This window comes from Dermochelys coriacea, chromosome 8 (genome assembly GCF_009764565.3).
Source record: "Dermochelys coriacea isolate rDerCor1 chromosome 8, rDerCor1.pri.v4, whole genome shotgun sequence".
NCBI classification, from domain to species: Eukaryota; Metazoa; Chordata; order Testudines; family Dermochelyidae; genus Dermochelys; species Dermochelys coriacea.
Window position 1 is genome coordinate 75,457,867 of NC_050075.1, and position 16,816 is coordinate 75,474,682.

At 43.9% G+C, this 16,816-nt stretch overlaps 1 protein-coding gene across 3 annotated transcripts in view; it reads right to left on the reverse strand.

Moving 5' to 3' along the window:
• Nucleotides 1-15,523, reverse strand: part of BTBD8 (BTB domain containing 8) — an 83,916-nt gene extending 68,393 nt beyond the window's left edge. For 2 of the 3 annotated variants that reach the window (XM_043491234.1, XM_043491236.1), the window contains exons 1-2: nucleotides 15,334-15,523; nucleotides 13,355-13,461 (exon numbers count right to left, since the gene is read on the reverse strand). In XM_043491234.1, the coding sequence (XP_043347169.1) occupies nucleotides 13,355-13,365 (11 nt within the window). In that variant the 5' untranslated portion in view covers nucleotides 13,366-13,461; nucleotides 15,334-15,523. Of the gene's footprint in view, nucleotides 1-10,629; nucleotides 10,779-13,354; nucleotides 13,462-15,333 lie in introns of all 3 variants that reach the window. The other variant, XM_043491235.1, reaches the window with a different exon arrangement.
• Nucleotides 15,524-16,816: the final 1,293 nt, after the last annotated feature.

A 16,816-nucleotide genomic window follows, 5' to 3' on the forward strand; every position in this document is an offset into this window, starting at 1 on the left:
TGCTCATAGGGAGGGACTTTGCAGGATTTGATGACTTACTCCCAATAGGGGGATTGGAGAAAAGGGAGGAGTCCATGGTAAACTGTCAACCCCCAATTTTCTCCAAAATTTCCCCAGACATTTTCTCCACTCCCAGGCGGGGCAGAAAGACAGACAAAAAAGGAAAGATGGGCAGCTAAGGCCTTGGGAACCTGAATACTGACCCAAAGCCAGAGGGTCTCTCTCATAGGTAGGTGGGTACCTGAAAAGGAGGCCGCCCAGGAGGGAGAAGCACCTGAGCCAGACCCCAACTCTAATGCCTCTGAACTAGCAGAAGCAACAGAGACTCGTCCCCTAGAACTCGGGCAGACCAGCCCCATGAGGGAAAATTTTGGACAGGACCAAGCCAAAGATCTAAGGTACAACAACATTAGGAAGGAGGTAAAAGAAATAAATGGGATCCCTGTGGAAGGGAAAACCCAAGGATCTGGCCCCTACTTCATCATAAAGAAGGATCACCTGTACCGGGTTGTACCAGGACAGGGACAGAAGGTAGAGCAGCTCCTAGTGGCTCACAAACACCAGAAGGCCATATTAAGCCTCACGCATAGTCATCTTTTTGGGGGGCATTTAGGGGTAGAGAAGACCCTGGTGAAGTTCCTACGAAGGTTCTTCTGGCCCGGGGTGCACAAAGAAGTGCGGAGATACTGTGCCTCCTGTCCAGACTGTCAGCTGCACAGTCCCCGTCCCCACTTGAGGTCACCGTCGGTGAGGACTTCGGTCTATCATCCAGACCGATGGGCTGGTAGAAAGGTTCAACCAAACCCTGAAAGCTATGATAAGGAAGGTGGTAAGTCAAGACGGGAAGGATTGGGACACCCTACTACAATACCTTATGTTTGCCATCCGAGAGGTACCTCAGGCCTCAACTGGGTTTTCTCCCTTTGAGCTATTATATGGGTGCCACCCCGGGCATCTTGGACATAGCCCAGCAAATTTGGGAGGAAGAGCCCAATGAGGGGGAGAATGTAATGAGCATGTATTACAAATGAGGGACTGGATAGCGCGGGTCACTGCCATAGTGCGGGAACACCTAGAGAAGACCCAAGAGGCCCAACGAGCTCAGTACAATCGTCAAGCCAAAGTTCGGCAATTCCAGCCTGGAGACTGAGTAATCGTGTTGGTACCCAAAACGGAGAGTAAATTTTTGGTCCAGTGGCGAGGACCCTAAGAAATAGCTGAACCCGTAGGGGAGGTAAATTACAAGGTCTGACAACCGGGATGTCTGATACAAGAGCAAATATATCACATCAACCTTCTGAAACCCTGGTATTCACAAGAGGCATGCACAGCTGTCCAAAAAAGACCTACCACAGGAAAACAAACCTTCCGAACAGGTGAGTGTGTCTCCTGATTTAACGCCAGACCAGAAGAATGAGGTGTCTGAGATGATCTTCCGGAACCAAGATGTGTTCTTGACAAAACCGGGCCGAACAATTGAGACCTATCACCACATCGTTGCGAACCCTGGGGCCAGAGTAACAATAAGGCCCTACCGGGTGCCAGCATCCAAAAGAGAGGAAATAAAAGCAAAAGTAAAAAAAATGCTGGAGTTGGGGATCATCGAAGAATCCCACAGCCAGTGGTCCAGCCCAATCGTGCTGGTGCTCAAACCTGATGGCACCACAAGGTTTTGCAATGACTTCCAGCGACTAAACGAGGTATCCCAGTTCGACGCATATTCCATACCTCACATATATGAGCTAGTAGACCATCTAGGCAATGCCCGGTACTTGACTACCCTAGACTTGACAAAGGGGTACTGGCAGATTCCCCTTGCTGAAGACACAAAGGAAAAGACTGCGTTCTCTACACCAGAGAGTCTTTTCCAATATACTGTCCTTCCTTTTGGACTACATGAGGCCCCAGCTACCTTCCAGCATCTCATGGACAAGCTATTACGCCCCCATAACAATTATGTTACTGCCCACTTGGATGATGTGGTCATTCATACCCCAGACTGGAAAACCCACCTAGAGAAGGTGGAGGCAGTCCTCGATACCTTCAGGCGAGCTGGCCTTACAGCAAACCCTGCCAAGTGTGCTGTAGGGTTTACGGAGGCCAAATATCTTGGCTACATTGTGGGAAAAGGTCTGGTAAAGCCCCAACTGAATAAGTTAGAGGCCATCCAAAATTGGCCCCGACCAAATCGCAAGAAACAAATCCGGCCATTCCTAAGTGTAATGGGATATTACCAACAATTTATCCCCCACTTTGCCACAAGGGCAAGCCTCCTGACAGACCGAGTGAAGGCCTGTCGACCTGATCTGGTGAGAAGGCCTGATGCAGCAGAGAAAGCGTTCACAGACCTATGGACTGCCCTCTGCAGTAACCCCATACTGGCAGCCCCAGATTTCACCTAGGAATTTGTCCTGCAGACTGGCCCCCAGCCCTACTTCCGATGCATCATTCATCACAGATGGTCGGGGAAGAGGAACACCCAATTCTCTACCTCAGTAGGAAACTCCTTCTAAGGGAACAAAAATATGCAGGTGTGGAGAGAGAGTGCCTCGCTGTAAAATGGGCCATGGAAACATTGCGCTACTACCTGCTCGGGCGCAGATTTGTCCTCGTGACAGACCATGCCCCACTTCAATGGATGCAGTGGAACAAGGAGAAGAACGCAAGGGTGACCAGGTGGTTCTTATTCCTCCAACCTTTCCAGTTCCATATGCAACACTGAGCAGGGAGCCGTCAAGGCCATGCCGATGGCTTGTCTCGTATGCACTGTCTGGTATCCCAAGCTGCCCAACCCCTTGGTGCTGAGCAGGGGGGAAGGATATGTGACAGACCCAGACCAGTGAGGTACAGGAGTCTGGTAGAAGGCAAATATACTGGCCACTGGCTGAACAGTTTTCTGTTCCCTGAGTGACCAGAGCAGGGGCTGCACTAGAGCAATCAAGACAGGCAAGCTAATTAAGACACCTAGAGCCAATTAACATACTACAATCAATTATGTCAGGCAGACTAATCAGGACACCTGGTTTAAAACGGATCTCCCATCAGTTGGGGGAGGGGAGTGCAAGGAGCAGGGAGTGAGAAGGTGTGCTGCTGGAGGACTGAGGAGTACAAGCATGATCAGGCTTCAGGAGGAAGATCCTGTGGTGAGGGTAAAGAAGGGGTTGGGAGGAGGCCATGGGGAAGAAGCCCAGGGAGTTGCAGCTGTCACAAGTGACACTATAGACAGCTGCAATCCACAGGGCCCTGGGCTGGAACCTAGAGTAGAGGGTGGGCCCAGGTTCCCCCCATCCCTCTCAACTCCCTATTTGGGACAAGAGAAGGTGACCTAGACTGTGGGTCCCACCAGAGAGGAAGGTCCCTGGCCTATTCGCTGACCCACTCGGTGGGTAAGAAGAGACTGTGGGGATTGTTCTCCTCCCTTTCCCCATGCTGGCCAGTGATGAGGTTAGCTGAGTGAACAACAGGTTTGAGCCACTAGTTCTAAGGCTAGCAAATCCGCCAATAAGCGCAGGACGCACCAAGGCAGAGGAGGAACTTTGTCACATTGCTTAATCACACCCTAAGTAATTTGTAGTCTCTATTTGCATGGGATCTTCTGAATTATTGTATCTTATGGAGAACGTGGCCTCTGCATCATTTCTTTTGCAGTCAAATAGGTTAGGAAACAGCAGTTGAGACCCGTGCAGCTTCTCTTTTTGTATATGAACACTAACAGTAACTTGTACTAATCTAACAAGAGGATTGGGTTGTTCACATGCCAACTAAACAAACTAGAAACAATAGACAACAGCACGCAGCACTGTTGTGATAACCTACCACAAGTTAATACTGCACTGCAGATTCCTTATCTCAGGATTGTACTGTGTTATGAACTAATAGTGAGAAAAAGAGATCCGCATTGAAGGAGAAACACTGCTGCAGTGCAAGAGCCTCAAAGAATCCCTTGTGCATGGTAAATGTAAAGTTAATATTTAGGTAACTTGAATTGATGATAATTCAAAAGATGCACCTCTCTTGGATAAGTAACTAAATATATGCTAAGGAGATGGGGTGGAAATAGGAAGGATTCACCACCTCCCAGTGTTCATTATAACCTACATCATTTTCCTGCCTCCTCAAACTGGTCCAAAAATATACATTATTTTCTCTCTCCTAGAATAGCCTGGATTGTATTTCTCTTTCTGATGGTGACAGTTGACAAAAACTTATACTACATTAACAGAATCTCTAAAGCATTAGCATTGAGAATATTACAAGGACACCAACGGAAGATTTATTTTGTTTAAAAACAGATATGCCTCTTTCTCAAAATAACCTATTAGCTTCTGATGATCATTAAGTTATATGCAATTAAGTAATAAAGTCATCTTATGCACCAGCTCTCCAAGATGACCGTGAAAATGCAAAATCTGTTAAATTGTAATACTACTTTATTTATAATCAAAATGTATTGAACTGGTATTGACAGTTAGGACTTCTGCTATTTTAAAATATTCAGTTCTTAAATCCAAGTTTTCACAAGCAGTTCTGGATGCACTATATTTGCTACAACTACCTTTCAAAAATGTGTGCAGCAAAAGGCTACATTAGTTAGATCCAAAAATAGAGCTAACTGTCATCTTCTCTAATATCGCTCTAATGGCCTGTAGTTTTGACATACACTCCACCTTCTGGTTGTTTTATTTTTTCCTCTGCACACAGAAGATTAGGAAAGGCATGAATAGTGAGTTCAAGAGGTGTGTGTACAATACGAGTAGATGAAGGATAACGAAATCTGAATGATGCTATAGGGCAATCTCTCAAAGTTAGTAGCAGTAGCTAGAGTCTGATGATTTTACAAAAGCACAGGTTGTCCTAGACCTACAGTACTCAAAAGATTAGCTAACTATAGGCCATGATTTGGGGAGGGCAGAAGTCTCATTTCAGAGAGCAATTAATGTACTAGACTGTGTGTCCTGCTGGGTGATGAAGAACCATAAGAACATAACATTTGCCATAGAAAAAAAAAATCAAACCACTGGTCCATGTCTTTAATATCTAGCATCAGTATCTGATTCAAACGGCAGGAAGTGTCACAATGTAAATAGAGTTTCCTTGTATTTGATCTAAATGTATTGCCTGTTAACTTAATTTCAATGTCAGTGTCTCTTAGTACCTGTATTTCATGAATGAGGCTTAAGGAAGGGGGAAAAGAGGAACTTCATGTATCTAGAATACATCAGTCTAGTTCTTTCTAAGCCCAATAAACCTTTTTTATTGTAAAATATAAATGAATACCAAAATAGTATGGCAATAAAGTCATGCTGAAATGATATGAAGCAGCAAGATCATAGGGCAAGAGAGACAGGGCAATATTTATCATTTTCTGTTCAAAGTTCATAGGATAGAAAAAAGTTTCTTCTTTGTGTACTACAAAGTTACTGGGGCAGCGAGTTATATGGGCCTATGGTGCTCAGGCTCCAGCAATATTCAGGGCATGGGGGCCTAGCTCCACCCATGTTTGGGGCAGGGTCTCACCCTGTCTGCCACCTCAACGCATCCCCTCCCCTGAGCGTCCCTGCCTGCACCCTGGGCAGCAGGCAGCTGCCCGCTGCGCTCTGCTCTGTCAACTCCCAGCATCAACTGCCACTGCAGTGTCCTGGTGGTTATAGGGGCGCTAGTATGAGGGCAGGCTGACCCAGCCCCTGCCCTTCTGCTTCGGACGGATGGACCCTCCCCTTTTCTGGCAGGACCCTCCACCAGCACAGAGGGCCCCCCTGCCCACAGTCATTGCTCCTGCCCCAGGGCAAGGGGCAGCCCCATCCCAGTGAGGGGTGGCAGCAGGGGAGGAGGCATACATGTGATGGCAGACCCCCCCCCACAGGAGAGGCGAGGGGGCTTCCTGGAAATGAGGGGCTCTAGGAGAACATGCAGTGACAGTGGTGCAAGGTGAGTGTGCTGGGAGGGGAGGGGGAAGAGGGCAGGGGGGGGAGTCCTCCCCTCTGGCCCCAGCTGGAGGCAGCCTGCCTGTACCCCAAACTCCTCATCTCTGGCCCTGCCCCTACTCCACCCCACCCCACCCCAGAGTCTGCACGCCTAGCCAGAGCCCTCATCCCCGCTGCATCCCAATCCTCTGCCCCAGCCCTGAGCCTCCTCCTGCACTGTGAACCTCTCCATCCCACTCTGCAGCCTTCCCTTGTGCACCCCAACCTCTACCTGACCCCTCCCACACCCCTCATCCCCAGCCTTAAGCCCCCTCCAACACACCCACCCCTCACCCCCAGCCCCAGCCAGAACCCAAGCCCTCATCCCCCCCACACTCCAACCCTCTGTCCTAGGCCTGAGCCCTCCCCCCACCCCAAACCCCTCATCCCCAGCCTCACCCCAAAGCCCTCACATTTTTACATTATTTAAAAAATATATTTATCTGCTTACAAGGTGGGGGGTGGGGTGTTGTTGCCGGACTTGCATCAAATATTATTCATACCTACTGCGCCCAAAAGTTATTACTCAATGTAATATGAACAGGCAAGAAGAACTAGTTTGTTCACAATGTGAACAACTTGGTATTAAGGATTTTCATCATTTATCAATTCTAGGTTTTTAAATTCCCTTGAGGTGCCTCAGTACAACTTGGGAATTTAATAAACAACAGAGCACCTGAACAAACATGAGTACTAGAAAAGCAAGGAAGGGAAATCCAAGAGGAAAAAGGAGGGAGGAGGAGGGGGAAAAAACCCTCCCCCAGAACAAGGGTAAAAGATAAATGGATGAAAAACACGAAAGGAACAGGGAAAATTTCTTTCGAGGCCAAGGGAAAAAAAAAAACCCCACTACCTTCAATTAAGTGGGAGGGTGCTGAGGGTAAATGAGAATGAGTGTTTGAGAAAGGAAATGAAATAAAAGAAAAATTAGAAAGCAACAGAACACGTGTCTGGAGTTTGCTTAGTCAAATTTATTTTAAAAATGATTAACTTCTTTTGCATATCTGTTAATTTGGGGTCTAAGGTGGAGGTAGGGACACAAACATCTAGTTGCTGATGGGAACCACTTCTGAAGTGGCACATAGGCCTTTTCTACACTTACAAGTTTACAGTTTGTGTGTGTGTGTGTGTGTGTGTGTGTGTGTGTGTGTGTGTGTGTGTGTGTGTGTATGTGTGTGTGCGTGTGCGCACGCACACAAGTTTTTTAACTGGTATAAATTGCATCTCTGCTAGAAGCTGTTTACAGATATAGCTTAAACCAGCTCCCCCAGTGGAAGAAGCAACAACAGCAAAGGACTTTTTGCTGCTATAACTGTGCCTATACTAAGGGCTTGTCTCCATTTACATTTTATAGTACTCTAACTTGCTGGGTCAGGGATGTGAAAAATCATCCCCCTGAGCGCAGCAAGTCTGAGCGCTTTCAAGTGCTAGTGTAGACAGGCTCAGAGCGCTGGGAGCTAATCCCCTGGTAATCCACCTTGTCAAGGAGTGTTGGGAGAGCTCTCTCGTGCGTGACCATGCTCTCACTTCAAAGCGCTGCTGCGGGAGCATTCCCGCGACAGCGCTTTGAAGTTTCCAGGGTAGCCATGCCCTAAGGCTTTTGCCAATATTGCTATGTCAGTTGGTTAGAAATGTGGAAAATGTAATACTTCTAACCGCCACAGCTAAGCTAACACAACTTTCTAGTGTAGACCAGGCCCTAAAGTGATGGGCACATTAAAATCCTGTCTATTTTAAGGCATTTCTGAATTAAATTGTTGCTTCCTATGAGGTATACAACTAGATCTAGATGGGGAACTTATTTCCCCTGAAATTTCAAATGCTGAATTTAAGTTTTTTTCTTAAAAAAAAAAAAAAAAGAAACCCAAAAAAACGAACATTTAATAGTTATTCCTCTTCCTTTTTTCACTATTTACAAATGGAGTTAAAATAATTGATGGAGCCACTGAAAGACATTCTTAAACAAAGGATTTTAACAGCAAGTACAATGCTGAGATGAAAATTAACAAAAACACAGAAGAATTATATATAGCTGTTGAAACCGATAACATTCCTTATTCCCTTTCCTTTCACAAGCTTTAGAGATAAGAGAATCTAATTAGAGAATGGTAAAGGCTCAGAGCCACAGAAGCAAAAGATACAGTAATGGAAAGATTCCAAGATGACCTGATTAACTGGTCACATATAAAGAATTCACAGTGCTACTGGCAGTGAAAACTTCTGTAATGTAAAAGTAATCACATCTGTTATTAATCCACTAATGTAGCTTTAGTGCCACTCTCTCACATTAACTGCACTAAGACTCAGGAGATCTCTGTTCAATTCCCAGTTCTATAACAGATTTCCTGTGACACGTTTGTCAAGACAGTCAGTTTCTCTGTGTCTCAGTTCCTCATATAGAAAATATTTCCATTTTATATCTCACAGGATTATTGCAAGGATAAGCTTGTTAACATTTGGGAAGCGTTTGGACCATAAAAGTAATAGAAAAGCACATTTGAACAATTTCAGATGACAGATTTAGTCAAAATTATTTTTATTAAATTGTAATGCACATGTTGCTCAATTTCTCCTTTTTCTAAGACAGACAATCCACTCAGCCAAATCCATAATTGAGACCTGTAATACCAACTTTGTATTTTGCCACTCTCTCCTGCACTGCTCCAGCCCACTCTGTTCTTTCTACTTAGGCCTGGTCTACACTACAAAGAAAGGTCAACCTAAGTGAGCTTGCACCAACCTCAGAGTACATATACCTATGCTATAATTGGTCTCCTAGCAACGTATTGCAGCGATGCAATATCACCACCTCCTGAGCAATGAAGAGCCATGGTCAATCTACTTAGGCTCAACACAGGTCATGCAGCGTCTACACTTGCACTGCGTTGACCTGACAGTACTCCAGCAGCCATCCCACAATTCTCCTATCCCCATGACAGTAGCTCCTGTGCTCCTTTCAAACTCCACTGTCCAGGGAGAGATCAGAAGCCACTACTCCCCTCTTCCCCCAGATTTTGAAATGCACTTTCCTGATTAACAGATTTGAGCATAAGCTTTTGTGGGTAAAAAGCACCTGAAGTGGGGTTTCTACCCACGAAAGCTTATGCTCAAATAAATCTGTTAGTCTTTAAGGTGCCACTGGACTTCTTGTTTTTGTGGATACAGACTAACACGGCTATCCCCTGATACTTTACCTCACCTTGGTGAGCACACCTAGCAGCTCACTTTAGTTATGGGTGTCCAACCATGCCAGCTTCACAAACATAGAATTGGATCTCCTCAGCCTGTAAGGCAAAGAGGTTGTGCAAGCATAGCTACATGCTAGCCATAGAAATATTGACATCTACAAGCAGATTGTATGGGGCAAAGGAGCACAACAGGGATCAGCAGCAGTGCTATGTGAAAGCAAAAGGAATTACAGCAGACATACTAGAAGGTATGGGAAGGTAACAAGAAATCTGGTGCTGCCTCACAGAGCTGACACTTTTACAATGAACTGCATGCACCTCTTGGTAGTGATCCCAGCAGCACCCATGTACAACTGTGGACGCTGCAGGAACCCACTGCAGAGACCCCTGCTGCGAACACTGAAAAGGAAAAGGAAGGGGGGGAGGGCACAGCAAATCAAGCCATGAGTGGTTTGAAACTTCTCCAGAGTTAAGCCAGTCCCTGATGGCGAGCACAGAGGAGCCCACTGCTGAAGGGGAAGGGAACTTAGATAAATTTGTACATGAATTATACCTCATAGTAATTTTTCCCTTTTTGTTGCCCAAAACCTAGTCTACCTGCTCCCTCCCCACATTGCACATCACCATTTAAAATGGTACCTGTGCCACCCTCAACTTTAGAGAGCAAAGGCATTGATTTTTGTTTGATTACTTTAGTATTTTGTCTTAACATTATGCCAGCAAAGAATAAATTTTTTTAAAAATAGCATGGTAGTACAATTACACAATCTACATCAGCACAGTGTCCTGTGCTCAGGTAGAGGTAGAAGAAACGGACATACAGTCAGCCTGTTTTTCCAGCTTAGCAGTGAGCCATGCAGAGTACTTCATTTATCTGAATAGGGATGTCCCTTTTGTCCTTGAGAGATCTTGATGAAAATTTCATGAAAATACTCCGCAATTCTCTCCTGAACATTTATACAGACGGCAGCCTTGTTTCTTCCTGTGCTAGGAGAATTTTCCATGCCACTCTGCGATGAGTACCACTCACACTACTGCATTAAAGGCGCTAGCAGTATACAGACTAGGCAGCTTTGGGCTGCCAGTAGCAGATTCCTGTGCCTTTATCACCCTCAAATAGCCAAGAGCATCCCTGGCTGTGAAAATATTGCCAATATTCATTGCACTTGCCCTATACCCATATCCAGCTTTTAAGGCTTCAATACACCAGAACACCTCCTCCTCCTACCCTCTCTAGGATAGGCTGTACTCATCAGGTTTGAGCTCCAGAGCAGTGCTGTGACAAGGCACTCCAAAGCTAAAGTGACAATTAGTATTTCTTATTAAAAGTATTTCTGGAACTAAAGAAAGTTTTGAGACTTAACTTTCCCTTTCCATTGTGACTATAAATCTAATGGTGCATCTGTCTGTATTAAGTCAATAGCCTCTGGTGTGGTTGCCTTGAGAGGTCCCCTCTCCATACCTGCTGAATATCTTACCTCATCAGAAGGAGAAAGAAAAAAAACTAGGCAGGATAAGTTCAGTGAGATTCCCCAACTCCTCTATGATCTCAGACAGTAAGTACAGGGCTTGGAGGGGTCATATGATCACAATCATTGAGAAGGACCAAGAATGGAGGGATCAGCTGCTGCAAAAAAAGGGAAGAGGACCGAGTAGCACATTGGGAAATGCATCAAAGCATCATGGGTTTGCTCAGGCAACAAACCAATGTTGTAGTACATTATTGACCTATCTGCCTAGAGACTACAGACTTCACAACTTTTCCTATCTTTGAAGGAATCCATGGCAACTACGCCACCTCAAAACACAACAGGTGGATTCACATATGTACCCCTACCACTCCATGCCACGGAAAAATAAGGAGAACTATAGCTACATACACACGCGCACACAAGAGAACTGTGAAAAACCACAGGATCAGATAATACTTGTATTTATTTCCTTTTTGTTCTTGAGTTTTTAGAGGATGGTTCTCTGTATAGCATTGCTAGACTGTTTTTACCCCATTTTTGCACTTTGTGTGCAAAGAAGCAATGAACAAAAGAGTTCTGGTTTTGGAAACTGAGTATCTTTATCACTGTACACCAAGCATCACAGAATTCAGAACAGGAAGCACCGACCCATGAATGCTGTTCTATAAAGTATTCATCAGATAACATGGTTCATCTCAACCCTACAGCGTAGCAGCCACTTTTCTCCCTTTGCTTCACAGATGTTTTGCAGTTCCCAGCATGCAGCTATAACAATGGTGATTGATGTTAGCCTTGCTGAGATGCGATCTAGCAAGCAGAAGCTGCCAGGAATCTTTAAATCTACCAAAAGCACATTCAATCATTCTGCATCTTCTCAGCTGGTAACCGAATCTTTCTTTGGTGTTGTTGAGGAGGCCAGTGTACATCTTCATGTGCCAGGGAAGCAAGAGTAGGCTGGGTCCCCCAGAAACACTAGTGGCATTTCAACATCACCAATTATAATATGCAGATCAGGGAAGACTACCCGTTTGCAGCTTTTGAAAAAGTCCTGCATTCCTACAAACGCGAGCATCACGAACCTTCCCCGACCAGCCCACACTAATTGTCAGTGAAACATCCACAGCAATCCACCAGTACTTGCATAACAATGGAAAAGGATACTTTTCCGTTGATGTACTCAGTGACAAGGTGGAATGTGCCAGAATAGGGATGTGTGCATCATCTACCACACACACCACCACAGTTCAGGAATCCCATTGCTGTAAATCCATCCACTATTTCCTGAGCATAACTCAGAGTCACAACCCTGCACAGCAGGAGATGATTAATAGCCTGACATGCTTGGATCACAACAACCCCCAGTGAGAACCCTCCTTCTTGTAACACTAACTCACTACAGACCTTCCAACTTCTGCAACAAATGAAGTAGAGGTCCTACTGAAAACATGCTCCTTAACTACATAACCCGATTCATCTTAGAACAGTCCATTTTGTGTACTATTGGACGCAGATATCCTGCTGAAAAAAAAGAAACTGTACGTGATCATGTAATTAAAGACATGTAATTAATACATACAAGGGGAGCGAATTAAGGTTGCCTAAATTCTGGCATTTCCTAACTTTTGAGTGCTTGACTTTGCAACCTTAATATAGTGTTCTTTTAATGTAGTTTGGTTGGTGCAGCTTCCTAGATTTTTTAAAAAAAAGCAAAATGGAGACACAAATTCCATCATGTGGCATCATATTGACACCCCAAATGGTTCATCAGCAGGGTTGGAACCTTTAAATCCATTGTACAGACCTCTGCCACTCAAGCTAATGGAGTAAATTAACAGTAGTAGGTTGTCCTCCTCTACATGAGCAAGCACTAGAGAGGGATAGGATACTTTGCTAGTGGGTTTCACTAGTATTTGCTGACAGCAGAGGAATGAGGAGACTCAAGAATCTTAGGTTCCATTCCAGGCTCCGCAGGGGAGTATGACCTACGGGGCACAGACTCTTCTGACCATTCCCTCCAAACACGACCCCTTCTGCCCCGTCCCTTTCTCTCTGTGCCTGTCCCTGCCCTCTCTTCCCCATCCCTGGCTCCTCATCCTAGTCCCATTCTCTTCATTTAAAACAGTCCCAGTCATCACTCCTCAGGCTTCTCATCCAGTTTAAAATGTTTCTCCCACATGGAGTTCATCTTGTCATCCTTCCTGCACAAAATGAACAAAAAGCCATTAGGAGGATTATTGAGGTTATATGAGCTGCAGTGTCTTCAGTATGCAAATTACACCCCTCTTTATTTCTCCAGCTCATCTGCCCTATTCAGGGCAGTTGAGTGACTCTGTGCTGAAGTGAGATTATGGTTTGGAAGTATATCTGGCTGACATTCAGTGCAGACAAGATTGAGCCTAACATTTCTAGTTTGGAAGAAGACATCAGAGATAGTATGGGAAGGCTGGGTCAGTTCCCTTTATTGGGGGACATCCTACTACTTATCACACATGATTGCAACTGAAGGGCCTTAGCTGTTTCTAGAAATATAGGCTGCATCAATGGCCAAAAGTACTTATTTCATTTTGGGCTCAGCTAGGAGACTGCAACCTTACTTCTCAGATACAAGCTTTACTACAGCTATCCATATATTTGTTACTGCAGAGTAAATGCACTCTAAATAGGGCTACATTGGAGGACAATCCAGAACTTTATCCAATATAGAACACAGTGCACATCCCCCCTTGTTTACCAGAGCTTCATGCAGTGACCACTTTACATCTGTGCTCCAAGACTTCATTTCTGGGTGAAATTCAAGGTATTGTTGACCTATACAGGTTTAACTGGTTTGGCTCCTGGCTAACAGAAAGACCATCTCTTCCCATGGGATACCTCTGCCACTGAGATTAGCAGAGGCACACAACTGGACACATTCCATCTTTACCTGAGAGGAGGCTGCTGGAATGCTGTTCTCAGTGAGGAGCCACTCAACTCTGAAGTTTAGTTCCCTCACTTGCTCCAATAAAGTTGAAGGTTGTAGACCTTTAGGTCTTTTTAAAAGGCCATCTGTTTTTCCAGACTTTTGAGAAGATGGAAGATTAGGAGAATGTACATACTGGTAACCATTTAATCCGTCAGCACTAAAGCAAAGGTGGGATACCCCCCCCAGAGACACATTTATACATAATCTAGATTACACAGAGAAGACCATTTAAAAAAAGATTAAGGTTTATATTTAGACATAGTGTTTTGAAACTGAAGCAGTTGTTTTGTAAGACTAGCACATATTTTTCCTTGGAGAACCTACTAGACCCTAGGGACTTGTACTTGTTTTCCAATGAACACAAGTTAATTGAAAAAACAAGTATTACAGAGCCATGATGCTTACCATTCAGGAAGCAGAGGAATAAGTCCAAATGTTTAATTAAAAGTTGTGGAAAGTTATGTCCTGTGGCATTGGTTCAGTGTGAGGCCTACTGCACCACCACTAATATATACTCTCCTATTGGTACGATGCACAATTAGAATGCAATGGGCAGTACCTCACTGAGTAATGTCTGTCTTTTTTTTAAAAAAAGACTCTCAATGGAAGTTGTCATTAAAAGGTGTTAATACCAAAAGTTCTATGTTTTATAGTATTTTGAAGACACTACTGTTAACATCTCATAGGAACTGATGAACTGTTGTCCCCCCTAAATACATGTTTTAACAATATTCATCCAGATTTTTTAAAAGAATCTCTGCTTTCCATACAAGTTATTTACAGCACAATTGGTTATCTGTTTCAACCATCTGACCATACTTCCACTACATGATACAGTCATCTCAAAAAAAAAGAATTTAGGTCATTAGGATAGTGGCAGCCTAATATTAAATTCAGTGAGTCAGCCACCAGCCTTAATATCATAGAGGACTTTCAATATTTTCACCTTTATACCTCTTTTAATGGATGCTATATATCAATTTTTCCATGTTACTGATGGGAAGCAAGTCCTTTGACAAGTCTTTCATCAACAGAGCTTGGTCCAATAAAAATATTGCATCACCCTCTTGTCTTTCTAAGATCTGTAGATGTTTACAAGTAGAAAGGCTTTATTACCTAGCACTTTAAAATGTAAAATGTTTCAATAATAAACACAGTTATGCAGCACAAGCAGCTTATTTCTTTACAAATGAACACTGATGAGGTTAATAAAGTAATTCAAGGAATAATGCTGGCATTCATTTGCTACTTGCTGGTTTATGACTTAATATCTACAAGACGATGTGTTAAGCAGCCACAATAAGCCACATTATTATTTAGCAACAACTATAAAACAAAACATTTATTTCAAAACTACAATTAACTGTCCTCCAAGCTGTATCATCCAAGAATGGGCTAATTGGTGTGAATAGGCATGGGTGGGTTAATGGCTTAAGATTAGTACTAAATATTCTCTTGCCCCAGTCGCCTCTCCTCTAAACTAAGAATCCACCCTTGCTACTATCGAAATCTGTGGTAAAACTCCCATTGACGTTAATTGGAACATTATCAGATCCAGTAACTTTAAGCAAAGCCTAAAGTTTTGTTGAACAGATTCTCTCCCAGATACACAAAAAATGCTGACTACAAGTCCATTTTAAATTTTTAAGACAGTGAAGTACCAAAACCAAAAAAAACCAAACAAACAAACAAAACAAAAAAAAAACCAACCAAAAAAACCACCACGAAGATATAATGAAAAACTTTACTGCAGAAATGTTTTTAAATTCAAGGGTTCGAAGTTCTCCAGATTTAAAAGTTAATGGTCTTTCAGATTACTAATGTTTTATGGTACTGTATAAGAAGAAGTCTGGAACTCTTGCTAAAAGCACTGCTTTATGTGCTTGAATAGAGTATGACCCAACACAAAAGTGACATCTGCATGTATTCTTCTTAAGAAGCAGTTAGAGGACAGGAAACATTATGCAGTTAGATCTAGATGGAACAGTCTAAACACTGTTTATAATATAATGGAATCTTTTAAAAAATGCATTCGTTATTTTTTTTTAATTACAGTGAAATTTGAATGCTACACTTCAGGATATAGTAATCTGAAGAAAAAAAAAATTCCTGTTGAAAACTCAATCAGTTGCGGAACTGCTGTACTATGACCCACATCGGCAACCAGCACTATGGCCCCACATGCTAATACGACACTCATCACATTGCTACTGTCACACAGCCCACCAGATGGTGATGCACTACTGCATCATGATCAGTGGAATTGGAGTCAGAGGGCTCATGTTCCCTGGAGGGGACTGTTATTAAGGGAGCACCAGGAAAAACAGGTAAGGCAGGGAGTTAGGCATGGAAACAACTCAGCCAGGTGGACAGAGCAATGGATAGCTTTTAATAAAGTTCCATTTGTCAGCTTAACTTTGCAAGCTTCACTTTTTGAAAATGAAACACCGGTGCCACAGCATGAGCTGTAGCTTTCTGAAGGGCAGCAGATTGCACAAGTGAGCCATGAAATGGGCCTGAAGCTCCCACAGAGCCCGGATTTGCAGACGCAAATCCAGCCAGCCAATGGACCCAGTGAAGGAGGATCATGCAACAGGATGACAATAGCAGGAAAGCAAAGTTATTATTTTTATGTTATTGGGGAACAAGAAGAGAGGTCTGCACCACCCGAGGACTCACCAGTGCCTCAAGCCTCACAGCAGTCTCTGAAGAGCTCCGGGGAACCTATTGCCTCCCCAAAGCAGAACAAAAACTGTGGAGTGACCAAAGTTTTTTCACTACACACCAATCTAAATAGGAGGTGATAGACCTCTATGTTACTGCCTTTTGCTATACTGGCTGCTACATGCAATTTTTGGGGACTGACAGATTCCATAATTCTGGACAGGACAGAATGCAGCACTTGGCTGCTCTGGGAAGGCGAACTCACCTTAGATAAATACTCAGAGTGTGGAGCAGAAGCCTCAAGAGAAATGACAATACCCACAGAAGAAATGCAGTGAGACAAGAGCAAAGGAAAGCAGATGGACAGGGTTCTATAACCCACAATGAAATGCATTTCGGTGGGGATACAGCATGAGGGGGTTAACGACATGCACCAGCCCTCATGACCACAAGGAATGTGGGAAAGTTGAACCGTTTTTGCAGTGTGAGAAGAGGCCGGTGAAGGGTCTCAGAAAGATTCAATTAAGACACTGTACAAAAAAAGAGGGAGAGGTGCATCAGACAGCA